At 34.4% G+C, this 26,231-nt stretch overlaps 4 protein-coding genes and 1 long non-coding RNA gene across 6 annotated transcripts; 2 read left to right on the top strand and 3 right to left on the bottom strand.

Annotated features, from left to right (window-relative positions):
- Positions 1–3,584: 3,584 nt before the first annotated feature.
- On the bottom strand, positions 3,585–11,755 carry Zcchc11_1 (terminal uridylyltransferase Tailor). 2 transcript variants are annotated; one of them, XM_054228657.1, is made up of 4 exons: positions 11,582–11,755; positions 5,467–5,917; positions 4,699–5,402; positions 3,585–4,614 (listed from the first exon to the last, which is right to left on the bottom strand). In XM_054228657.1, the coding sequence occupies exons 2-4, from the start codon at positions 5,915–5,917 to the stop codon at positions 3,766–3,768; spliced, it is 2,004 nt and encodes a 667-aa protein (XP_054084632.1). In that variant the 5' UTR covers positions 11,582–11,755; the 3' UTR covers positions 3,585–3,765. The 2 variants fall into 2 exon arrangements, with proteins under 2 accessions (XP_054084632.1, XP_011186923.1); XM_011188621.3 differs by lacking the exon at positions 11,582–11,755 and adding an exon at positions 6,697–6,885.
- LOC105214914 (tRNA 2'-phosphotransferase 1) lies at positions 5,806–6,703 on the bottom strand. The gene has a single exon (XM_011188619.3). The coding sequence runs from the start codon at positions 6,656–6,658 to the stop codon at positions 6,026–6,028; it is 633 nt and encodes a 210-aa protein (XP_011186921.1). The 5' UTR covers positions 6,659–6,703; the 3' UTR covers positions 5,806–6,025.
- LOC105214913 (iron-sulfur cluster co-chaperone protein HscB) lies at positions 7,152–8,348 on the top strand. Its single transcript, XM_011188618.3, has 3 exons — positions 7,152–7,622; positions 7,683–7,795; positions 7,859–8,348. The coding sequence occupies exons 1-3, from the start codon at positions 7,305–7,307 to the stop codon at positions 8,244–8,246; spliced, it is 819 nt and encodes a 272-aa protein (XP_011186920.1). The 5' UTR covers positions 7,152–7,304; the 3' UTR covers positions 8,247–8,348.
- Ggh_1 (gamma-glutamyl hydrolase) lies at positions 8,633–24,610 on the top strand. The gene is made up of 6 exons (XM_011188623.3): positions 8,633–8,917; positions 11,788–12,451; positions 20,836–20,886; positions 20,998–21,334; positions 22,670–22,767; positions 23,603–24,610. Exons 2-6 carry the CDS (start codon positions 12,123–12,125, stop codon positions 23,955–23,957), a joined length of 1,170 nt encoding a protein of 389 aa, XP_011186925.1. The 5' UTR covers positions 8,633–8,917; positions 11,788–12,122; the 3' UTR covers positions 23,958–24,610.
- Positions 12,346–13,007, bottom strand: LOC128921347 (uncharacterized). Its single transcript, XR_008470792.1, has 3 exons — positions 12,924–13,007; positions 12,550–12,865; positions 12,346–12,483 (listed from the first exon to the last, which is right to left on the bottom strand). It is a non-coding gene; the product is annotated as an uncharacterized LOC128921347 (long non-coding RNA).
- Positions 24,611–26,231: the final 1,621 nt, after the last annotated feature.

Genomic DNA, 26,231 nt, shown 5'->3' with positions numbered 1-26,231 from the left:
GCTTTAATTCAGTAAGGAAAACCAACAGAAACCTTAAATTTCATTATAAAGAAGGTACAGAAGAGCTGCACTCAAAGTGGTATACAAAATTTATGGGTCAAAAACCATATCTCCGAAACTACTCGACCAGTTCTAAAGTTAGATAAAGATAAAGTTAGTACTAGTGAATATATCAGAACAGATCTTTGCAAAAATACCGTATTTTAAGAGTGTCCCTTCTAAAAATCGTCGAAATCGGTCCATAAGTTTTCAAGACCCTCTATATCTTTTTTAATCCACTTCTGACATTTGAAGCTGAATCCACATCGGACACAAAATATTTTCTAAAACATTAATCAATTCGGATACCCCTAGCAATGTCGTATCATTTCCAACTAAACGTTGATATGAATTTTCAGCGAAAAACCTAAGACTTGTCACCAATTTTATTAAATTAGGTGTGGACGTTTCTCTTCCCAAAGGTAAGTATTTCGGAAAATGCATGCCTACTTAAACGACATCTGGAAACAAAAATAAATCATCTCAAGTCGACAAGTAGAAACGTTTTAGCAAAACCTACGTGGAATCCGGTGCAGACAGGGGATTAGAATGGTCTATCAAATGTCGCATTTCGATTTTACCTTTATAATATCGGTGAATGTTTCCCCAATTACTCCATATCTTGCGCCTTACTAACTCTTGATCCATAAACTGATTCATGGTTGGTGGAAAAGAGTACAATATTTGCAATTGATGTCATCTGACGGGAGACTAATGAAGTAAGCTGTTTGGCGAGGTCAGACATAGGAGAACGGAAAAAAGGTCATCAAGTAATAGTAATAGAGCTAAAATATAAAGAGAAATACACTAGTAACCAGAATTTCCCCTTTCCACCTACCAAACATGTACCGTATGCTTGCGGTGGCGGTTTGAAACTATGTCTTCACGCTAATGGCATGTTAATGCTTTTAGTGATCTCAGTTGACGAAATTTTTATTTTGATGTGTTTCTACTTGATATTCTGCAAGGATTGTGATGGACTCAAGTACAGTAGAATCCCGATCATCCGGATTATATAAAAAACCTGGGGTATTTCGGATAATCGAAAATCCGTCTAATCGGTTTCAAAGCAAATCAAACAATGTGTTAATTTGATCGTAATGAATCGCATCTTTTCAATGTGGCGAAATCCGTGGAGCGCTTCAATCGGAAAAACTGTGTGGGATCTGTGAAGATTGGAAGTTATAAAAAATTAAAATAAAATTTTATTTAAAATTTTATAAATTGCATTTTCTTGGTTTTATGAATCTCTGACGTAAAAATAGTGACACCACGTTGTCTTTATAATAAAATTCAATGAAATGATTTGCCTAATTTGGATGAAGAACTATATTATCTAGAAAACTACCTTGTGGTCTGTTATGGTGACACACCTGAGAGATATCATGAATTCTTCAACACGTGCAAGAAAATGCAGAAAAGCGGTATGAAATTATTAGAAACACAAATACACAAAAAATTTTACCCACCCAAGAACTTGAAGAAATTCTCTGTTCCCTTACAGGTAATGAATGAAATGAAAGTTAAATAGCATGAGAACAAATCTATCTTTGAACAGATATTTAATGATGGCAAGAAGGCAACTTAAACTAAATCCACAAGAAAGTGTTATATTTATGCAGCAAAGTCTATTAGAATCTTCCGACCTCTGAGAATTTTTAGAATCTGACTGAAATACAAGTTGCTTATTATACAAAGAACAATACCAAATGGTATAATATTGATAAAAGAGCAAAACATGCATTTTCATAAATTTAAAACAACAAAAATCAAAAGGCTTTATATTTCGAGTAAATTTCATTTATTCATATACTCGCAGCCGCAAAACTATTCGAATAATATTAATCGGTTGATATTCATACGAACGGTTACAAACCGGATATTCGAAAAATCGATTTTCAGGTTATTCGAATAATTTTAAGAGCCCTTGTCTGTATCTTCATCTGCTGCATTCTGATGATCATACTGGCGTGGCGTAGACAATTCCCACAACATTCGGTTCTACGCCACCGCAATATGCTTTACCACTGTAAAACTGTTTTATCGACATTTATCATTTTGGGCCTAATCATTGAATCCGCAGCGAATTCGATTAATTTCGATACAGATTTTCGATCGAAAATGTACATGCAATCATTGAATCCGTCGATAAACTGCTTTACCACAAAGTGAGAGCATAAAACTGTTTTATCGACCTTTATCGACAAATGCGACAAATTTGAAAGTGTCTGTGCTATTTGTTTTGTTAAAAAAAATTAAAACTGACAATTAACTATTGTGAAATCTCTTCCATAAAAATATTTAATTCGCCTGAGGCTCTTTGAGAAAATTCTTTCGCTATTTCGAGTGGGCAACTTTATATCGCTTTTAAACGTCTTTAATTTATTTTTGTTAGTCCGTTTTTGTCTCTAGTCTCTAAAATACCCATTTAAAACATGATTTAGTCCGTCATCAGTAATTATTTAGATAAAAACTTCCAAATTGTTTATTTCTTTTACATTTCCGCAACTCATTCACCAACGGATAGATGGCGACCAAAATTTTCGATTTTGCGGATTCAATGATTTCGTAATTAGCGACATCTATTAGCCGCGGAAAGCAAATTTTCGAGTCGCTAAGTGAGTTCAATGTGAACGTAAATTTTATTTTCGATACGGATTCAATGATTCCGACGTAAAATTTTTCGATCGAAACGGATTCAATGATTAGGCCCATTGATAAATTAAATTGTCTGCGCTTTTTCTTCGTTTCTGAAAATAATTGAAATTGATACAATTGTTTTCGTATTCAATGATTAGGCTTTAACTTTGAAGTTTTAATTCATAGGTAAGGATGAAGAGTTTTTCAAAAATACACCCCGATTCAGTTGAATAGGTACATATTTTACTTTCAAATTACGATCCTATATCTCTTCATTTATGCATCGCCAGCTCTGTTTTAAAGATCGGTCTATTTTGAATAAATGTTGAGAAAAATGCTGCTATAAGGGACTCTCGATAATCTAATTTACTACCTGACATCCAACTGCGGGACATCTACCCCAAAAGGTTTGTTCAAAATAGACCGATCTTTAAAACAAAGCTTAAATGAAGCTTTTGCGATGCGATGAAGAGATATAGGCTTGTAGCTTAAAATAAAATATGTACCTATTCAAGTGAATCGCGGAGTATCTAGTAACGTTGTGAGTTTACGATCGGATTTAAATGACAAAACTCCCGAACTAATCCTGATTAAAGCAGTTAATCGATTAACATCGTCGTCTGCCAAGGGTATAACCGTGTCGAAAGCTTTTGAAACGTCCTATTCTACTAAGATTGTGCTATAACCGGTCGGTTTCTGCCATAGCGATTCTTATACAATATGTATCTTGGAAACATTCCTAATGTAATTTCGTTTTAGAAGTTAAACACAAATATCTCGAGTAGAAAACTTTGGAAATATAATTAAATTCTAGTTAAGAACCTTGCACACTACTTCTTCTTGTATGATTTCTAGTCAATTATACTTCTCGTGCCTTCCGCTCAGCAGCGACCAGCAATAGACATATATAAAATTTACTTTCATTTTTGCTTATGTCCGACTAAATATAAAATACAACTTTATTTAACCAAAATATACATATTCCATGTACAATGCTAATGTCAGTTTCACAAATAAATACTTAAATATTATATTTCATTGGCGTCAAAACAAATAAATCATCCAAATCATTTACTAAAATTTAATTCATGCGTTCGTTTTGAGTTTTTCCTTCAGATTGAAATTTTGCATGGTCGCTTTAAAACTGGCGAAGAACTTCCTTAAAGGATCATTCTTTATTAGATCCACGCTTTTTGTGTTACGCGGTGTAACTATCAACTCAATGGCAGTGGAATTGTTTAATATGTTTAGAGTTAATATGGCGTTTATATGTACAGCGTATGCAGCATTTTGTCGTCGTTCCGAAATAAATTTTTTGGTTTGCTCCAGCTGAAGTTCCATAAAGGTTTTATTGTGGTATCGCTGATGTAGACGACCAGACCATTGGTCAACTGAGCCGCTCAATATCCATGTGTGTGTGCCGCTACATTCTTCCAACCGCTGTTGCTTGTCACTCTGCGTGGGTGTGGCAGACTGCATATCCAAACAGAAGATGTCTGTAATGATTTCGGAGATGGCTTCTAAGTAATACTCAGCCCACAATTTGTATATGCTCTTAGAATTATTATCTTTAATATGCGCTGCAATTGCTCGTAGTTCCGAACGCGAGGGAGTGAGACTATAATTCATTTTGTAGGGAACATTGTTAGTGCGTACGTTGCTGGTACTATTATTGGAAATATCTTGCGTCGAATTTTTGTCTGCTTTTTGGCTTGTGAAAGCGAAATTTATATTCACAGCTTGGGCCATCCGTTCAATAATACCGTAAAGAAGTGTCTCATATCGTTGAGCCTCTGTGGAAATGTTTACATCATCATATACATCACAAGCAAGGTTTAGACAGTTTCGAAAGTATTCCAAATTGAGTTGAGATATCGATTTGCCAACATTATGGCTAAGCGCAAATGCATCTTGTACACAAACACAACGATCGACCTAAAAAGGAAAGCATCATATAAATCTATATTTCTACCAACGGACGGATAATTGAATATTACCGTTAAATATTTTCTCACTAACCTGAAGTGGTTGCTCGGGCTCGTTATTCACAATGGCTACAGCACGCAACTGATTATTATAAGCTGGAAAACTGATTTCACCTTTTTTAAACTCATCAAGCGGAACCGCTTCTCCCAAATATGGAGATATTAGAAAACTCTCGAACTCAAAGCAGCGATAAAACTTGAAAAACCCCTCAATTAGCTTGGAAGTTGTCAGTTCTCGTGGTAACGGGGATATTTTTTCTTGCAGTTGATATGCATAATTAACACCCACTATCAAATTATCAGGAACATTATCTTGCAGTTCTTTTATCGATGGCAGCACAGCCGGTTGATTTGATTGGGGTTGTTGTAAATAAAATAATACCAGTGTAATTAGGCAATAGCTGGTCATATTCCCTCGACCAATTAATTGTAGCTGTTTAGCCCAAATTTTTAGGAACGTTATCAATTCACGAATCCTGTTATCAAACTGCAGAAGATCTCGGACGAATTTTGTATTATTCACACTGCTGGGACAAGATAAATTGATATCCAAACTGAACCCAGTGGGATTGTGCTTGCATTTAATGATGGGGACCCGGGCTTGCCGTATCGGTATAACTTCACTGAAACATTTACTACGTTGTAAAATGTTGTTGATACGATTAAATGTCCGATGAGTGTAATTTCCTGTTGACAAGTTTGTGTCGACATGCTCAATATATAAATCAATGTCACTATCTGCGAATAGTTAAAATAATAATATTAATATAAACAAACCTGAATTAATGTTGTGCACACTCACCTCGTAAAGCTAAGCCACTCGCAATTGACCCGAAAGGATGTAGCCGTAGACCTCTTAACTGCTGTAGTTCTTTATACAGACAAGCTTCGATGCGTTCGTAAACCAAACCTAAGTTTTCGTTATTCATTCTGTGATGTTTAAAAATACTGCAAAGCTCTTGACCTGGTTCACTTTTATGAAGAGCATTCAGTAATTCCTTTTGAAATGCTTGTTGTTCGTCCGTCTTTATATGTGATAGGATAGCGTTTACTTTTGTGCGTATTGTCTTTTGAGGTCTCTTTGCTCGTTTAATATCATGCTGTAAAAGCTCATGTTTCAAACATTCTTGAATATTACTGAATTTTTGAGAACATATGGTACATTTAAAATCTGTTTTTTTAGTGGAGACTTTGTTGTCATTAGAATTTATATTCACGGATTCGGGACTAGTTTTAGTCGGTGAATGACTCATCTGTAAAGTTGAATGAAATAATATCGATGTTGGATGTTAATTTTTTGTGGGAAAATTGTAATACATAATTAAAATTAAGTATCTACAAAACCAATATTAAGCCGGAAACTAGAACGACAATGCTTTCATAGTGCGTCGGTCTACAACTAGTTTGAAGTAGTCTTTAGATATGCAACCATTGATTCCGGCACACAGTATAACATTATTTGTGGAGCGATATATTTCCATTTCGCCCAGTTCCATAGCTTTTCGTACATCTAAGTAGATGAGCAACTCGCAATCACTACGAAAACCACTTATTGCGTTATTTTTTTGGTTAAATATACGGTTATCGTCGTACATGGCAAAGTGTACATGTGTACGTCCCATAGTACGAAGCCCTTCCAATAGTATGCGTTCCCAATGACGGTAGTATGTGCCGTGGACAGCTATATTAACTTCTTCGGAACTGTAAATGCGTTGAAGACAGTGCGATGCTAATACATTGACCATTGAGTGTCCTTGATTAGCACGTATTTCCCACAAGCCATGCATATTTTGTCTCAGTGTATAGCGTTGCTTCTTATCTTTCCTTACAATCTCTTGCAGAGTTCTTAAATCATAATCGCACGCATATTTTGGGTTTTCGATTATGGAGTTCACAGGCACAAAGCCATCAGAACATATGGGAATTCCTTCCTGTACAGCTCCGTGACGCAACAGCCATGATAGTCGTTTGCTTAATTGCACTTCGTTTGCCATATATAAACTGGAAATACTTGCATTAAATTTTCACTTACTATTATTAACAATGCAATATTTTTAACTTTGTTAGACTTTTCCCGACTGTTTGCAAATAACAGGATTTGTTTGTGTTTATGCAAAATATAAACGAAAACGTGACAATCTGTGTTACCATACGAATAATTTTTTCTGTTTGTAAATGCACGATAGAGGAACCAGATGAAGATATTATATTATTATTACTAAACAATCAAAGTATCTTCATAGATATTTTTTATATAAAATTACATCAGAAATTGGTATGAGTTCATCAAAACGTCTTAAAATGATTATGTTTGGTTAATAATTTTTATCTGTTTTTTTATTTTATTCATAGCTTACAGTGTGGTGAGAAATAAGGTGTTGCCTTTTAAATGTCCTAATGGGTCGGGAAAAGGTATATTAAGAATTTATTTCTCTGTGGCAACGTGCGTTGTTTAAATGATGAAATGTCATTTAATTTTGGTTTGTTTTGATTCCTAGTTCTTTATTTCCCGATAGTGGCGCTAATTACGTGAATTAGATAAGAAGTTTTTGTATGGATTGTAAATAGAAATGAGTTGCGGATCACTTTTGAAAAGGAAATACAATATTCATATTTAAGAGCAACTGCCCGGTAATAAAAATGCGGCGTTTATCGAGATGTTTGCATACAATTCGTTTGGAGCTGAACAATAATGTGGATGGCGCACGTTTTCCAAGTTTAGCTAGTTTTTGCGTGGTCCCAAAGTCTATAGAGGAAAATAAGGAAGCTCTGATTAGATCTACTAAATCTATCACATTTAATACTTCGAAGTACGTTGGCACACAGCAAGTCCGTAAATATGTCCCGACATCTAGCACATTGGCTGAAGAGGTCTGCTGGAACTGCAAAGGAAAAGGACGTAAAAATCATATGTTGTGCTTGTCATGTGGCTTTTTACAAGACGTAGACATGGAAATTGTAATAACAAATCTATTTTATGCAACCTTCGTTGCTAATTTTATATTTGTAATTTTTCAGAACTACTTTCATTTGCTGAATTTGCCAAACCAATTTTCCTTGGAACAGCAAGAATTAACGCGACGATTCCGGCAACTTCAAACACTGGTGCATCCGGATAAATTCAGCAACAGGTGAATATATTGACTATAAACCTGATATTCTTATTATATTAACAATTGCTTTGTCTGATATAGAACATCGAGAGAGCAGAATAACTCCGCGGACTGGAGTGCTCTAATAAATAAAGCCTATAAAACACTGTCTGCTCCAATAGAGCGCGGTCAATATTTATTGAAGTTGCAAGGCGAGCAAATGCCGCAGGATAACAGTGCATTAAATAAGGAATTTCTGATGGAAATGATGGAGATCAACGAGGAAGTAGTTGACGCGAAGTCCAGTGAAGATTTGCAGCGTCTAAATGAAGGCATTGTGCAACAACTAAACGAAGCTGTGAAAGAGTTAAGCATTAAATTTGAGTCAAATGTGCTGTCTGAAGCCAAGTCTTTGCTAGTCAAAATGAAGTATTTGCTTAGTGTTCAGAGGAGTATCAAGAATAAACTCCAGAAAATGATGGGTGGTTAAGCCGTTTGCGTTTTACTAATCAACCGGTGTTCTTTTAAATATTCTTATTGGCTGTTTTCTTCGTTAATTCGCAAATAATAAATACACGTTATATATTATAAAGGGTAAAGTGTTTTTAATTCAAAAAAAAAGGAACAGTAATGGACATGTACTGTGCTTCTGTTTCAGAATTCATTGTCTTATCTGGGATGTTGTGTTAATTTAAACTGCTGTCATTTATTGTTATCAATAAATCTGCTTGTAAATATTTTGAGTTGTGATGTCGGCAGCTATTGTATTTAAATACATGTGCATTAGGTAAACACAAACTGTGAAGATAGAAAGCGTAAAGTATAATGTACAAAAACAATTATATGGCTGTCATCAGCTGTTCAAATCAGTTGGCAAAACAACAGAGGCATTGACGTGACTGAATTCGTATTGCTTGAAAGTGTTTCATACTCGGTGAAAATAAATGCATAATCTTGTGTTTTATTATTTTAAATTTAATATCGGAAAATCTGATAACTAACGCGTTTCCAATAAAGTGGAGGGACAATAAAGATACTGCTCTCAAACAAGTGTATTGTTTTATAAAACTTGAAAATTCATACTTGTTATTGAATTTACTATAATACCATTAGAGTTGCCATCAAGTGTGGAAAACATATTTTGCAGATTTATAGAAAACGGTATTTAACTAAACTAAATTATATTAATTAACTATTATTTGGTCTTCATAATGAGTACTAGTAGTAAAACTATTTAATTGGCCGTGAATAGATTAATATATGTATAATATGTGCCTACGTTTAGTGTGTACATTATATGCACTTAGACAATGTTGGGTATAAATGTTGTTTCCGGCGTTTTAAATTTCTGATATACTTCCTGTATGAAATAGATTTTTCATAGAAAAGCTGTTTTTTGATGTGTTAAAAAGAAGCATAACTTGGTTACTATTGCTGCGGCTAGTCTACTTTCTTTATTGGTAAGAAAGCGAAGAAATTTTACATGTCATCTAACAATATTTTCAGAAAACAGTTTGTTTAAAAAGGCGGATGGTCTTGTAGGTTGTAGGTTCTAGGGAACCTTTAACGTTATACATTTAGTGAAGAACGAGGAGAGAAACCCATATGGATTCGATTTTAAGTGAATGATGTTTAGTGCATTTTTTAATGTATGTGAATATGTACATACCTACGTTGTATGTTGTGTAAAATCGTGAATGTAGAATTTAATTGGATTCGAGTTTACTATATTAATTTAAAGGGTGTACGAATATAGACCTTATGATTAAATAATTTTTAGGAAGTTACCATAATACGTTTAAGTTTTTTCTTATTGAGCGTCTACCACCGGAAGAGGTTCTAAGTCAGTAAATTTTTTTTATATAAATATGATGATATAATAGATGAGCTAAAAAAATATATTTGATCACATACTTTTCAAAATTCAATATATTTTGTTTTTTCTTTGTTAAAATAAACTTTTGAATCGGAATGGGAAGATTCAAGTTTTTAGTAAAATGTGAGTATTTTCTATTCTTGTTCTTTGTTATTTCCTTAAATTTGGCTTTACTATAGATGAAAAAACAAAATACAACAATAATGAAAAATATTTAAAGGTTTATTGATTTAAACACAATGCATAGAGAAATTATAAGACTCGTTGGTGTTCCTGAGGGCGTGATTTCAATAGGACAATCAATGAGAACTTTATGCACAAAAACACTCCTGGACGAAAGCCAATTTTGTATGTGACATTAGAAAGACGTATTAGTATGAGTATAGCCAGACCTCGCCGTCAATAGCCAGACCTCGCCCCAATTGAAGATGTTTGGGTTGAGGTCAAGCGTGCGATTTTTGATAAGCCGGGTGAGTGTCAGAATCTTAACGATTTATGGCAAAAGACTCCAAATTCCTAGAAAAAATTAGTGGAGATTTATTCATAAATGTGGTCGAGTCTATACCTAAACGAATTGAGGTAGTAATCAAACCAAAAGGGAGTCATAGTAAATATTTAGTAAACAAATCGTTAATGCCAACCAAGTGATCAAATGTCCAGCGGAGACATTTTCAACAATTCTTCGAATTGAAACAAGTGCTTGAAAAAAATGTGTCAGTTTTAATTCATTAACTTTAATAGTTTTGTATATGAAATATTATTGGATTCTCATTATAAATAAAAATGTTGCAATCAAATATATTTTTCTGTTACCCAGGTGTGATCAATTAGTTGACATACTGTATGTATATAATTATATCTTTCTCAGACCAAATACTTCTATAAATCAATCTTATATTATCTTGCAAGTGCAGTAAGATTTACGAATATTTTGTTCAACAATACGGAAGACATTTCAGAAATTATTCCGAAGAAATTTTGCATACATACATATATAACTACTTTTCCTAGGCGTTTTGGTGTAAATAAAAGATTGAAGAAGTTTCTAAGTCGGTTCGGAACGGCTGACAGATGTTATCAGAAGATTTTGTATAGCAGAAACAGAAAAAAAAATTTATTGTTTGTTATTAGAGAACATAAATTAAAAATAAAAACGTTCGTAAATAATATTTACAATAAAAATAAAATTTCAGTGAATAAGCTCTTGTGATTATTATGATTTCAAAGCCGAAGAAAGAAACAGCAGAACGTCGGTGTTCGGTATTCAGCAAAGTTGTAACTTGAATCCATGCATATGAAACGAGCTTCACAACGCACAAATGATATACACGGAAACCTCTTCTAATGGACACCTCTCATGAGTGAACATTTTTTCCTCTCTCAGGCGGACAAACACCGCTCGACGGTGAGTTTCCGTCAAAGAGAGGTTTCACTGTACTTTCCTTCACAAGTTACCTTTAGTTATGCTATTAAAATAAAAATGTGTAAAGAACGTTTCAGCGACGCGTACTTCCCCGTTTGCTGAAAAGGTGAACTAAGCATAATTTAATAACTTGTTCTTTAACACACTACACTGTAGCTGGCTGCGCTAAGTTTGTTTTATTAATTATATCAGCTTTATTATTATGAGTCTTAGTATTTGAATAGTGTCAAATAAATACATACATACGAATTAATTAATTAAGTTATGAAATATAGATTTATTATTTTCATAAATTTTCTAAAACAAATCAATGTGCCAATAAGTAGTTAAATACAAGTATACAGAAAACGTAAATATGTATGTATGTGCACAAAAGTTAAACGGCGTGAAATTTTCTGATGGCAAATAAACATCCAGTAATGTGTTTATTATAACCGTAATTTATGTTTCATATTTCCCTCCTTTTTTGCTATCTGCTATTTACAAATGTACATACACATACATATGTACGTAAATATTTGCGTACTACACAAACACTTCATTCAACACCATCGATATTATTTCTCTGATTTGATTTTGATTTTGATTGTTTATATCAGTTTAATATTTTTTGCTCTTCTCCATATGCCCACACACACACACATGCACACTTTGCACACAACGCACACAATTCGTTAATCAAAACATTGCGCCCAATTAAAAATTAAAACTTGATTGGCATGTATGGCACAGCGCGCTGGAAGTGTGTATGAATTCAAGTGCTTAGCCCAGCCGCTCCGTCGCTGCACCTCCACTTCAACCAACACACGTACATACATACATATGTACATACGCTATCGCGCGCTAGTCAACGCTGCTTACCTGTAAATATTCAAAAATCCGCTATTCGCTGTCACAGTCGTACGCTGAAGGTGTGCTCCCACAGAAGCCGTTTTCGCAAGTGCAGAAAAGTGATTAGAAATTAAAAATTTCACGCCATACATCCGTACACACAAACATAGGTGCGACACAGCCAACGCTCACTATTCACCATTTTACGCCCGCGCAATTAACTTGGCGGCTCAGCAATGCGTTTAAGTGCGCTCATTAGCGACGCCAATTCGTCGCCCAGCGTCGTGGCGGCAACAGTTTTGGTCACACTTTCGATTTTAGCTACGATTAATGGCTCGGCGGCACGCAGTGGCGGTCGTCAGTTCGTCAACAGGTACTTCGACGTTAACGATGACATAACGGTTAATGTCAATGCGGAGTATACGCGCCCGATCATCGGTATCCTCACGCAGGAAGTGTCCAACTTTGTGCTACGTCATTACCCCGATAGGGACTACACCAGCTACATAGCCGCGTCATATGTGAAATTTGTCGAGGGCGCCGGCGGGCGTGTGGTGCCGATTTGGTGAGTACATAAGCGCTGTTAATTTATTAGTACTATTTAAATTAAAATTCATATTTATTGACAACTGATAATGCTGGAATGATAATTGTGTGATTTACCACATTGTAACGGTGTTTTTTTGATAATCATTTGTGCGCGTGTTATTTGTTTTAATTCCTCTGTTTGCGCTTTATGACGGTGCATTTAGTTTTCGAGTGCATGCTTATTTACAGACGTGTACATATACATACATACATATACAGCTGTTGTCAGGTAATTAGCAACACTTAATTTTGAAAGCCGCTTGATGAGAATAATAATAGCTGTCATCGATTGGCTAACTGCTATAGACAAGCCAATCGAACAAACTCTCCAAATTTGCATAAGAACTGGCAGCACTGAAATCGAACCACCACCGTCCATGTCTTACATTTTCTGCAACAAATTTAATTTTTATTAAAGTTTTTATTCAATAAATTCAATACAAAAATACTATGATTTATCTTCGCCTGCCATTTTCAATTTCAAATTTGTGTATAACAATTTTTTTTTTATTTTGACAGAAATTTGCCCTTTCAGCCGTTCACATTAGTAAAATGGTTCTAAAATGTGTAAAACAAAACTTGGTAGCACTCAGCAAGCGGCGACAGAATTTTTAATGAGGTATTCGCATACTCTCCTGCACGAATTCAACTAGATAACTTTGTTGTTGCTTTCACATGTAAAATTTTTGACAGGCAAGCAGCGCCCAAAAATAGCGAGCAGAGAAAGTGACCAATCGATGGCAGCTATTATAATTCTTACATTTACCGTTATTTTCTTTGCTTAAATTGTTGCATTAAGTCTCTTACTAAATTTACTAGTTAGTGTGACAATTTGGTAGCTGTGCAATTGAATATATATATATATATATACATATATATTTGGCGTAGGAACCGCTTTAAGCGATTATAGCCGAATCCACCAGAGCGCGCCACTCATTCCTCCTTTTTGCTTTTTGGCGCCAACTGGAAACACCAAGTGAAGCCAGGTCACTTTGCACTTGGTATTTCCTCCGGAGGGGAGGTCGTCCTCTTCCGCGGCTTCCTCCAGCGGGTACTGCATCGAATACTTTCAGAGCTGGAGTGTTTTCTTCCATCCGTACAACATGACCTAGCCAGCGTAGCCGCTGTCTTTTTATTCGCTGAACTATGTCAATGTCGTCGTATAAATCGTACAGCAATCGTTCCATCGTCTGCGGTATTCGCCATTGCCAATGTTTAGGGAACCATAAATCTTGCGCAAAACCTTTCTCTCGAAAACCCCAAGAGTCGTCTCATCGGATGTTGTCATCGTCCACGCTTCAGCGCCATACATCAGGACGGGAATAATGAGCGACTTATAGAGTTTGATTTTGGTTCGTCGAGAGAGGACTTTACTTTGCAATTGCAAGTTGGATTTCAAGGCTGACATTGTTGGTGTTGTTAACGCTGGTTCCCAAGTAGACGAAGCTATCTACTACTTCAAAGGTATGACTGTCAACAGTGACGTGGGAGGCAAGACGCGAGTGCGCTGACTGTTTGTTTGATGACAGGAGATATTTCGTCTTGTCCTCATTCACCACCAGACCCATACGCTTCGCTTCTTTATCTAGTCTGGAAAACGCAGAACAAACGGCGCGGTTGTTGCTTCCGATGATATCAATATCATCGGCATACGCCAGGAGCTGTACACTCTTGTAGAAGATTGTACCCTCTCTATTTAGTTCTGCAGCTCGTATTATTTTTTCCAGCAATAGATTGAAGAAGTCACACAATAGTGAGTCACCCTGTCTGAAGCCTCGTTTGGTATCGAACGGCTCGGAGAGGTCCTTCCCGATTCTGACGGAGCTTTTGGTGTTGCTCAACGTCAGCTATTGAAATACTGTTAATATTTTCGAACATAGTACAAACGTTACTTAGTACAAATTCTTGATAGAGAAACACGCAGGTCACCCCTTGTATATATGATTCACCAAAAACGATGCTTACTCTTTGCAAAGTCCCATTGGTCTTGTACTACAAATCAATGGAAGCGTATAATTTGGTGCAATTAACCACAAAGGCCCTGATAGCCGAAGGTATGTTTCAATGGAAATTCCATCATTGTTTAGTCTTGGGCATCATTTGCTTCTTACTTGAACAGACTAGAACAAAAGGGAACAAATCATTAGGCATAAAGGTTATCCAACCAAATGCTAACCAAAAGTAAATGCATTATTCCATTATCGTTAACTTTAACTGAGAATATATCTTCGTTTCTAATAAGAAGTCCCACTGAAATCGTAGACTTTATAGGTTTTTGTAAAAAATAAATATTGAAACAAGAATTTGAATAATTTATTTTCGAATTGTGTTTCAATTGTCCATAAGTTTAAATAAAATTAACAAAAAAACGGGTTTTAGTATAAAAAGATTATTTATATTATTCTGAGTGTCGTTGCTAATTAGCTGACAACAGCTGTATATACGTACATATATATGTGAGCTCCCGTTATCAGATGACGGTCATAGAAAAAGTATTCGCATATTTAAAGGTTTTTTTTACAAAACTCATTTCAAGTGATGTATATTTACTGCGTTACTAAGGCTTCTTCGGCTATATGAAGTTTTACGCCGACTTGATTGGATGATGCTTATTATTGCCTTTAGCTGTGTATTGACAATCTCCGATATAAACAAAACATTTCTTTGGTTCTGATCAGATAATGACGACCCTAATAGGGGGAAATTTTAAAATCGGTATAGACCAAGCTCTGGAATGATTTCACTTAATTTCATTAAAATGTTACACATATTGGTGGATACCGTGTATATGAAGTCAACATAATGATCGAAAATTAATATATTGAGGACTAGAGTTATTTCATTTTTATTTGGCATCTATGTACATATATCGGACTACAGTATGCCAGTATTGTATTTCAATCGGAGTCAATTAGTTTCGTCATTCTGAGCATAGTGCAACTTGCTGCGCGCGTATGTATAAAATTACTAATTTCATTTGAACCTGAGTGTGATTTTAAACATATCCATTGACCAATATTACGTCATATCAAGATTATAAGAGCTCCAAATATAAATGTGATATAATTCCATTCAACCATATGACTTCAATTAAAATGATAATTTAGTTCCTGGTTCGATATGACTCGTTTTCAGTAGAAAAGTACCGCAAATGTGTTTACATCCGCTGAAAAATTTGTAATAAACAAGTGCTTTTGGTTAAACACAGGGTGTTTCAAGTGAACTGATATTTATTAGTGCTAGCATATCAAATATTGAGTCGCTCCAATAGAAACCGACTAAGGAAATCTCTCCCGGAATAGGATAGGGAAATGTCTTTCTTCTTTGTACGTACATAGATACATATAAACCTTATAAGAGCCCTTAGATTTGGACATGATTTCTCAGCTTGTGAAGTTACTTTCCTCGAAGTAACTGTAATTCCAATATTTACTATATTGTTAATGAGCGAAAATTGCATACCCCTTTATAACCTGTATGTATGTATGTATATATACAAATGCATGAAAACATCTGTTGTAGTAAAAACAGAGTTCCATTAAATTTCTCTGATCATGATTTTTAATTAATCATTTTTACTCTCTAAAACAGACATAATAATTACCATATTTAATTATAAAATGTAAACAAAAACTGAATATGTTCGGGGAAGTCTTTGGAACAAAATCATACACGTGTAATTATACATATGTATATGTATCTGCTATATATAGCTTATATATGTGCATTAGGGTGGCCCTTAGTTGTATGGAGGATAAGAAAAGTTTCTGGATTCTCGATCGCACCACCTAGAAATATGCGAATAGCCCAAAAACTAGTATATACAAAGTTTTGGGTCAATCAAAAAAGGTTTAGAGGTTGCGCAAGAAGCTTGAAATCCTGAAAAATTAAGAATTTTTGCCATTTTTATGTCTCAGACTTCCAAATTTCAAAGCCACACTATCTGGTTTCCATACCGGAATAAGATCTGCATTTTATTACCTTTCCAAAATTACCACAATCTTAAAAATCGGTCGATTGATGATAGAGTTACAGAAATACAAATATGAAAGTAAATTAAATGTGTTGCACGTGCATTCTCAAGCGTCGCATGCTCGTGATATACCGTTATAACGGTTCTAATGTTATTCTTATTATCTTATTACGGTATGGAAAACCAGTAAGGGATAGTGTGGCTTTGAAATATGGAAGTCTGAGAAATAAAAATGGCCCTTTTGGGCTATTCGCATATTTCTAGGGGGTGCGATCGAGAATCGGAATACTTTGGAAAATAAGGGCCACCCTAATGTACATACATATGTATATTTATTGAATATATGTGATTTCTAACAATATTTATGTCATTGACCTGATGTTGATATTTTACATAATATTTGCCAATGAGAATGTTTTTCTTATTTCTAACAACATACCACAAAATCGACTTTTTTTCTGGGTATGAGACCAAATATAAATTTTGCGGGAGATTGAGCCATAATTACAAGAAGTACATATCTTCTGCGTTTTTCGAAGTTAACTTTCTAAATCGAAATATTTGCCTTCATACAGGCATGTTCTGGAAATCGCGCGATTTCGATTCGGATCCGAAATTACATTCGTACGTTTGTTTTAGGTGTTCTGCAAATCGTACGATTTCATTTGATTTTCGAATTTCAATTCGAAACAGCTGATTTCTTTGTGACAGCATTACCAGTATGCATTTGGGAAGAAAATCTCCATAGTTAATTTAATGAAATTGGTGGCAAGTCTTTGGTTTTTCGCTGAAGGTTAATATCACCGTTCACTTAGAAAGTATACTGATATTGCTATAGGTTGAAGCACAATTTCCAAAATTTTATCCGAAGTGATTAATGTTTAAGAAAATATTTTTTTTCCGAAACAGATTAGGCTTCAAATGTCTGAAGTCGATTTCAAAAAAGCGCAACGCCAACGTCGTTTTGGCCAAAATTTTGGAATACCAGGATTTATAGGATGCATGGTACTCATGTAACTACGGTGAAATGATTTGTAAACAAACATCTTGTTTTAACAGAAAATGTTTTTTTTTCAGCATAAATGCACGATGCTATTTCTTATTTTGTTTCTAAACACCTTCTTGAGTTTCGAAAACAACAACACCAACCACAGCTTCGCTGCCTGTCTTGGGACGTTCTTTTTCCGATTCACTAACTTATAAAATCTTAAATGCCCTCAACGACAGCGGAAAATTTCACAAATCTTGGCAACACATGCTTAACTATTTGTTAATATATGCTTAGTATTATATAACGATATTATTTTTATTTTTTTTATAAATACGTACATTTTTATAAATGTTTTTTAAACAAAAATTTAAGATGGATTCAAAATCGCTATCGTTTATCTTGCCGAATATAAAATTTGAAAATTGTAGCTATTCCTATTCTATTCTATTCTATTGAAATTTAGAGGCTAACTTCGATAATCGAAGAATTTTTACTTATGACTCAATCTCCTTGAAAAAGTAAGTTTTTTCAATACCCAGCGGAGTGTTGTACAGCTATGGAAATGCAGCTTTATCAGATATTATAAAAAAAATATTTGATTTGCTCGTCAGCAGCTTAAAAATAGATATGGATTCAGTTATACGAGTATTTCATCTTACAACCGATCCAATTGTGAGCCCACACTCAAGAGACTCTTTGTGATTGAAATATTTGTTCCTTATATCTTTCACGAAATTCGAATATGTACATATAATAAAATGCAGGGTTATTAAAGTGATGAAATCTAAAATCTTCAATTACCAATTTTAGAAAATAGCTTTGGATGTTAAAATTCGTAGGTGCTGCCATTTACATATAATAATCCAAATTGCAAGACATTTCTCACATGATCTCAATTCTAAACCATCATCGGATGAATAAAGAATCAAATCGTAAGCTCGTCAGATGGCTTTTCATATTCGAAAAAAAAATTGACGAGAAAAAAACTGACCTTTATGGAAAGAATTATGAAAAAAACTCGAAATATTTTGTGTGACCATAAAATGTAGTTAATCGATAAGTAGTTATCGATAAGTGTGTTACTCCGGATACTATGTATGAAGTAACCTGAGGCTCTTCTAAATTATAGTACGTACATACGTGCCAGCAATTGTTTATAAAATCAAACAGTACAAATTAAATGAATGAAAAATGCCAGTAATTTGGCAAATATATGGGCGTATGGCGTATGTGTAAATATTTTACTGGAACAATGCGGTTATTACCGCACTAATTACGTGTGAATTAAACAAATTGCATTTTGATATGCCAACAGTAGAAGTGTGGTTGTTATTTTTAGCCGAAAGAAAATGTTTGAAGAATTCTAATTATTTACGAATATTTTTTTTATTTCCGCACTAGCGTACCAGTGTATGAATGCGCATGTGTTTATACACAAAAAAGTGTTTGTTTTTAAAAAGCAAAACGCCAATTCATAAATTCCCTTTCTAATTGATTTTAAATTCCTGTGTTTAATGAAGAAGACGACTTGTATATTACGACGAGTATAAAAGTGCATACAAATGCAAATATATGCAAATAAGAGCTAGTGCTTCCTAACTCATTATTCATCATTTGCATTTTTCGAACCGCAAAACAGAAGGTGTTGCGCTAATTTATTGTATTTACATAAATTACTAAGCGGCTATCTCTTTTGATTAAATGTGTATTGTAACGAATGTACAAAGAGCAGAGAAATGCATAAGCAGTTGGCATCTGTTTAATATATTCCGCACCAAATAAAAATTTCGCATAACAACTTTATTACAATACAACTTTATCTCTGTTTTCGTTAGCATAAAGCCAAAATGATTAAAATTTTCTCTAGCATGCAACTTTAAACATTACAAAAACAAAAGCAGCGTTGGCAAATTTTTTGTAATTCACTAATGACCGCCGTCTGTACGGCGGCGGCGTAGTATTTAATCAATGTCAAGTGTTTAGGCTAAAAATAAACTCACATCGACACTAGTGAATTGCTCGAAAATGCCTTGATGATTTCAGAAATATATACATACATGTAAAAAATATGCATAATTTTTGTTCTGTTACTCTTAAAAATACAAATATTACCCGAACTATAACAATATCAAAATCTTTTAACCTTGAACCAAAACGTTTTGCAAAAACAAAAAAATACCACGGTCCAAGCGTAGCCATAAACTGTTTGTAAGATTTTTTACTTCTATCAGCACTAGTCCTAACTCAGTGCAGGTTTTTTCTAAAATGAGTAATATTACTTCATATCTTATATATATGTATATGAACATATATGTATATATTTGACGTCGGCACCTATTTCGCGATAAAGCCGAATCTACTAGAGCGCGCCAATCACTCTTCCTTTTTGCTATTCGACGCCATTTGAAAATACCATGAGAAACCAGGTCGTTTTCCACCTGGTTTTCCAATGGAGTGGAGCTCTTCCTCATCCTCTGCTTCCACCAGCGGGTACTGCATTGAACACTTTTAAAGCTGGAGTGCTTTTGTCCATTCGAACAACATGATCTAGGCAACATAGCCGCTGTCTTTTCATTCGCTGAACTATTGGTATGTCTTCGTAGAACTCGTACAGTTCATCGTTCTATCGTCTGTGGTATTCGTCGTTGCCAATGTTTTGAGGACCATAAATCTTGTGCAAAAGCTTTCTCTTGAAAACTTCTAGTGTCGGATGAAATTATCGGTATACGTAATTATCTACGACTTCAAAGTTATGACTGTCAACAGTGTCGTGAGTGCTCTTGGCTACATTCACCACCAGTCCCATTCGCTTCGCTTCCTTATCCAAACTGGAAAAAACAGAACTAACGGCTCGGTTGTATCAATATCATCGGCGTACTCTGTACACTCTTATAGAATAATGTACCTTCTCTATTTAGCTCTGCAGCTCGTATTATTTTTTTCAGCAATAGGTTGAAGAAAACGCACGATAGAGAGTCGTCACCCTGTCTGAAGCCTTGCTTGGTATTGAACGGCTCGGAGAGGTCCTTCCCGATCCAGACGGTTCTTTCAGTGTTGCTCAACGTCAGTTTACACCACTGATTTCTCAACTTTCTGACTAAACACAGATAAATCTAAAAATAAGGAAAGAAGTTTTGTATAAGGAATTGTAGAGACAAATGGATATTGAAGACTTAGGGTTCCATGCCATACACGGGGCCACTCACTAATCTAAACGGGCAATTCCAAAAGTTTTGGTTTGGTCAAAGAAAAATTGCTCTAATTATTATTACACCTCGGCAAAAATTACATTTTGTAATCAGTAATCCACTCTTATGAGATTGTCCTTATACCATTATAGAAATTTATTATTTTATTTCGTTGAAAATTGAATTTGAATTCTATTTTATCATCGCAGGATTGATCGTGAAAGAGAATATTACGAGGATATAATGTCTAAAATAAATGGGTAAGTGTATTCAGTTTTTCATACTCTAATTTTTCTATTAGTTCGTTAATGTTATATATGTACGTACGTTTGCTAACCCAACCCTTTCTGTTGTGCACCTTTGGCGCTTAGTGTACTTATGCCAGGCGGTGCCACATTCTTCAACCAGTCGCACGGCTATGCCGATGCTGGCCAACACATATACGACATCGCCATCGAAATGAACGAGCGTGGCACATACATGCCAATTTGGGGAACTTGCTTGGGATATGAGTTGCTCGTCTATTTGACGGCCAACGGCACAGATTTACGCACCGATTGCTCGTCGTCCGCACAGGCACTGCCATTGGAGTTTGAGAAGGGCTACAAGGACAGCAAACTCTTCGCCAAAGCGAGCGATGAAGTGGTGCACATATTCAGCACATACAATGTCACGGCGAATTTTCACATATTTTGCTTTACCCAGAAGGTATGTATTGTATTTTGTCCGCAACTTATACTTGTAAGTATGATCCAAAGATGTTGGTGTTAACTAACGGCTCATAATTAGTGTCGTTGATCATTATATAGCAAACTAAGTGGTCACTTGCTAAAAACATTAAATGAAAATGCGTTGTTTGAAGTTTATATGATTTGGATGTAAGTACATTCATTTGAATATTTGTACGTTAGTTTGTGGTTTGTCTTAGTTTTTTAGCGCTTTTGGATACATATTTATGCATTTGTATATTCATTTATACGTGTGTGTACATATGTGTGCTTTTTTCATAAAAATATTTCATTTTCAATATATGTTCGATTGTGTGTGTAGATAAAATTTGTCAGTACGTGTATACTTTTTCTGTAGTTGGCTTTGTATATTTTTACATTACCGCAAGTGTTTGAATATATTTACGATTGTATGTATATTTTCTCATTTGTTGGTTGGACGTAATTTGTTTCGTTATTATGGTTGGCGATCCTGTTGAAAATCGATCAATAAAAATCACACAGCAGGACAATACTCTCAGCATTATTTCAGATCTACATCGCTCATTTGACACACTTCAATATCCTCTAATATTTTGACAAGGACAGGACGAATATCATATAAATATATGAATTTTAATACAAACTATACATTTTATAACTATATTCCTAGGTAATAATTTAAATATATTAAAAAATAAAAAATATATATATAAATATATGTATATATGTATATAAATTATTCACAGCAAAGCGTGCCCGGGTTTACTAGTATGTATATATAAATATATTTGTACATTTTGTTGTTATTGGAAATGATCTTGTAATGGAGGTTGGTTACAAATTACACATATTGTAGTTAATTAATAACATTTTCAATGGCTTCGAGCGAAACATTTTTGAATATTACGTATACGCACTGTTGTCGTTTTATTGCTTAGACTAATTTGAAACGTGAACATCATACGACTAAATTATAACGTACAATATGTGCTTCGGTCTTTTTACTAAAACTTATATTATTTCTCATACATCTAAAGCTGAGAAACCTAACGGCAAACATCTCGTTAACCTTCAAATACAAGCATACATACATTCGAAATTTCAAAAGCCAGTTTTTTATATTTGAGTATCTTTTAAATTTAGTCAATGAATGGTGCAGTAACACGTGCGATTGGCTGTAAGCATAGGGATTTTATACAAAATTTTCGTATATTTTTGGGCATCATTTGCTATTTTATACTTAGACTAATTTAATTGTAAGCCTATATGAAAATGTATTTTTAGCTAAATGTATATGTATGCTTATGTAAAATTTCATTCGCTTTATTTTTAGACATTTGCGGACTACGGTCTAAATAACTCTTGGAATGTGCTGAGCGTAAATCATGACTGGTATGGTGAGGAATTCATATCGACAGTGGAACATGTCAAGTAAGGGCAGAATGGGTTTTTTGAATACAAGTTTGTTATTATTTAGATTATGGGCTCATATCTACAAAAATTTGAACATATTTTACAAAATTTAGTTCATGTTGAGTAGACGTGTAACCGAATTAACCGGATGGGGCATTATTCGTATAACAATATTCGGTTTGTAATCACTAATTTTCGACTTTCCGGATAACCGTTGTCGACTATTCAAATAGTACGAGTTCATTAATTTTCATATTTTGATATACGCACATCATAAATTTAAAACAACAAAAATCAAAGGCTGCTTGGATTTCAGATACTTTTCATTTATTTATATACTCGCAGCCGTATAGTATTAATCGATTAATATTCATACGAAAGGCTACAAACCGGATATTCGAATAAACGATTTTCATGTTATTCGAATAATTTTAAGAGCCCTAGGTAAACCTACTATGAACTACTATATACAGAAAAGTCTTCCATCTAATAAAGAAAGAAAGTTTTTCAAATGAAAATAGGGCTTTATTACTCAACATAATCCCCTTCTAGAGCAATGTAATCATTATAACGGTCCTCCAACATTTCGATACCGCTTCGATAATGTGAATCTTAAAGACATTCAGAACACTTGAAGGCAATGCCACGAGAATTTGACATGATACTGTAAGATTAGTTCTCAGTCGAAATGAATACATTTTTGTTAGTAGTTCTATACCTTAGTAGTTCTAGGGTTCAAGACTTTTCAGTCCATGCTGTAATTTTCTGCCTGAACCAAAAACATCTATTTGAATAAGCTAATAAAATAGTCCAGTGATTCGCCGACATACTCTTATCATCTAATTTATTCCAGATATCCATTTTATGGCGTGCAATTCCATCCTGAGAAAGTTCTTTACGAATTCATTCCGAATCGAAATATTACGCACACCTCCCAAGCTGTTATCGCTTCGCAGTATTTCGCAGACTTCTTTGTGAATGAGGCGCGCAGGAATCGCAATCACTTCGCCAATCGCACGGAGGAAACCAATGAACTCATCTATAATTACCAACCGGTGTATACGGGCGCTAAAGGCTCCGCTTTCGTGCAGCAGTATTTGTTTGAGGCACGCAATGCCGGCACAGCTTCTACGGCCGGTGCGATACAACTACATTGCTTGCTGGCGCTAATTACGTTATTTATTTTGGGCGCTTGGAGGCGTGTATGACGTCATTACATCTATCGCGCTTTTAGGCTATTCGGCCATGCATGCCTACATTCGTGATGCTATTATGGATATTACTCGTTCTTTCACTTTATAGCTTCAATATTTTTACTGTCAAACGTGTCGTAAAGTTCCTACATAAATACAGCTACAACAATAAAAGCAGCTTCAAGTGTGTGTGTGTGTGATCATACAACAAATAATACAACAATGAAAGCTAAGAGGCATTAATGGACTCAAATTCACTGCTGGGATAATTTAATAATTTAATAATATTTTATTATTTAATTTTTAATTTTCACAACTTCTAAAAATAAGCGGAAAATATTAATAGATTCTTATTTTAACGTCTATAAGTATGCATATTATGTAGGCTTAAAGTATTGTTCTATGCTTGCTCTAGTAATTGCCTTCAAACAAAAAGGTCTCTTCAAGCACTCCACAACAATAACTTTATTTCAATAATATTTATTGTAAACGAGGCTTCTGTGATTTCTATGTTCAGTGCGAAATAATCAATACCATATTATGAGCACAAAAAATAAAAAATAAATACATAAATATAAAATAAAAACTGTGCAGCAGAAAAGATAATCAAATAATATCTCTTTGTTGAAGTGTTATGAATAAAGTTTATAATTGAATAACCATGTGAATGACCGTAATCGGAGCATTGTCATGCCCACAAAACAAAATCGATCAAAGGTTGTAGTAAACGTTCTGGATTCTAAAATTATTGATCTAATGTTCGATTCACAATTTTTATCGGTTTTGCTATCTAACAAGTGACTCAGGACTGATATATTTGAAATATTGAGTTTCAATATATTTAAATTTGCCATTAAAGCACTTTGATAACTATTATTAGGATCAAAACAGATAATTATTAATGTAAGAGAAAAAATGGAAATATTGTAACGTATTAAGTCAGATGTGATTATTAAATATTTAAAATTTTAATTTAAAGTAAATTAACACTTAATATTTCCCTTGAACCGTAACTTCTTCCTTCAACCAGAGAAAAGCCGGAATAACAGCTGCTTTTAACTTTAGTTTTCGTTTTTATTAAATATTGGGATGGATCATAACTAAATAGTGGCCTAGTTGACGAAAATCTTGTCAGATTCAGTGTTACCATAGAAAATCTGAAATGGTTTGCAATTATGACAATTAAACAAGTCTAGCTTGGATTCAACTACAAACAATAATAAATCTGTATCTGTTTAAGCATGAAAAAGTATGGTTGGTAACGGGAATATAGAATATATTCTGCAGCGAATTCGATTTCGTTACGATAAGGATTTTCGTTCGAAAATTTTCATGCTATCATTGATGCTTTATCAACTTTATAATATTTTTTAAACACCTCAAATTAATTTTTGTTAGTCTGCTTTTGTCTCTAATATACCCATTTACACAATTTAGTCCGTCATCAGTAATTGTTTATATAACAAGTAAGGAAAGGCTAAGTTCGGGTGCAACCGAACATTTTATACTCTCGCAATTTATTTAGATATTTACCTATATTTTCGGTGAAAAATTTCCCTTAGGCACTGAGTTCTTCATGTTTGATATCAGGGGCCTTGAAAAGTCATGGTCCGATTTTGACAATTTTTCCACAAGTGATGTCACAGCTCAAATACAGTATTTGTGTAAAGTTTTATTTCGCTACCTTTATCGGTTCCTTACGTATACATTATAAAGTGAACGAATCAGAAGGATTCAAAAATGAGTTATATGGGAAGTAGGCGTAGTTGTGAACCGATTTCGCCCATATTCCACCAGTGTCATCAGTATGTCAAGAAAATATTATATACCGAATTTCTTTGAAGTCTGTGTAGTATTTCTTGAGATATGGTTTTTGACCCATAAATGGGCGACGCCACGCCCATTTTCCATTTTGTAAAAAAATCTCAGTGCAGCTTCCTTCTGCCATTTCTTATGTAAAATTTGGTGTTTCTGACGATTCTCGTTAGTGAGTGAACGCACTTTTAGTCATTTTCAACCTAACCTTTGTATGGGAGGTGGGCGTGGTTATTATCCGATTTTTTTAATTTTTGGACTGTATAAGGAAACGCCTAAAAGAAACGACTGCAGAAAGTTTGGTTTATATAGCTTTATTGGTTAGCAAGATATATACAAAAAACCTATTTGGGGGCGGGGTCACGCCCACTTTTCCAAAAAAATTACATTCAAATGTGCCCTTCCCTAATGCGATCCTATGTTTCAAATTTTATTTTCATAACTTTATTTATGGCTTAGTTATAGCTCTTTATG

This window comes from Zeugodacus cucurbitae, chromosome 4, assembly GCF_028554725.1.
Source record: "Zeugodacus cucurbitae isolate PBARC_wt_2022May chromosome 4, idZeuCucr1.2, whole genome shotgun sequence".
In the NCBI taxonomy this organism is placed as follows: domain Eukaryota; kingdom Metazoa; phylum Arthropoda; class Insecta; order Diptera; family Tephritidae; genus Zeugodacus; species Zeugodacus cucurbitae.
Note: the sequence above shows the minus strand (reverse complement) of the source record. Positions and strands in the feature narration are given on the sequence as shown.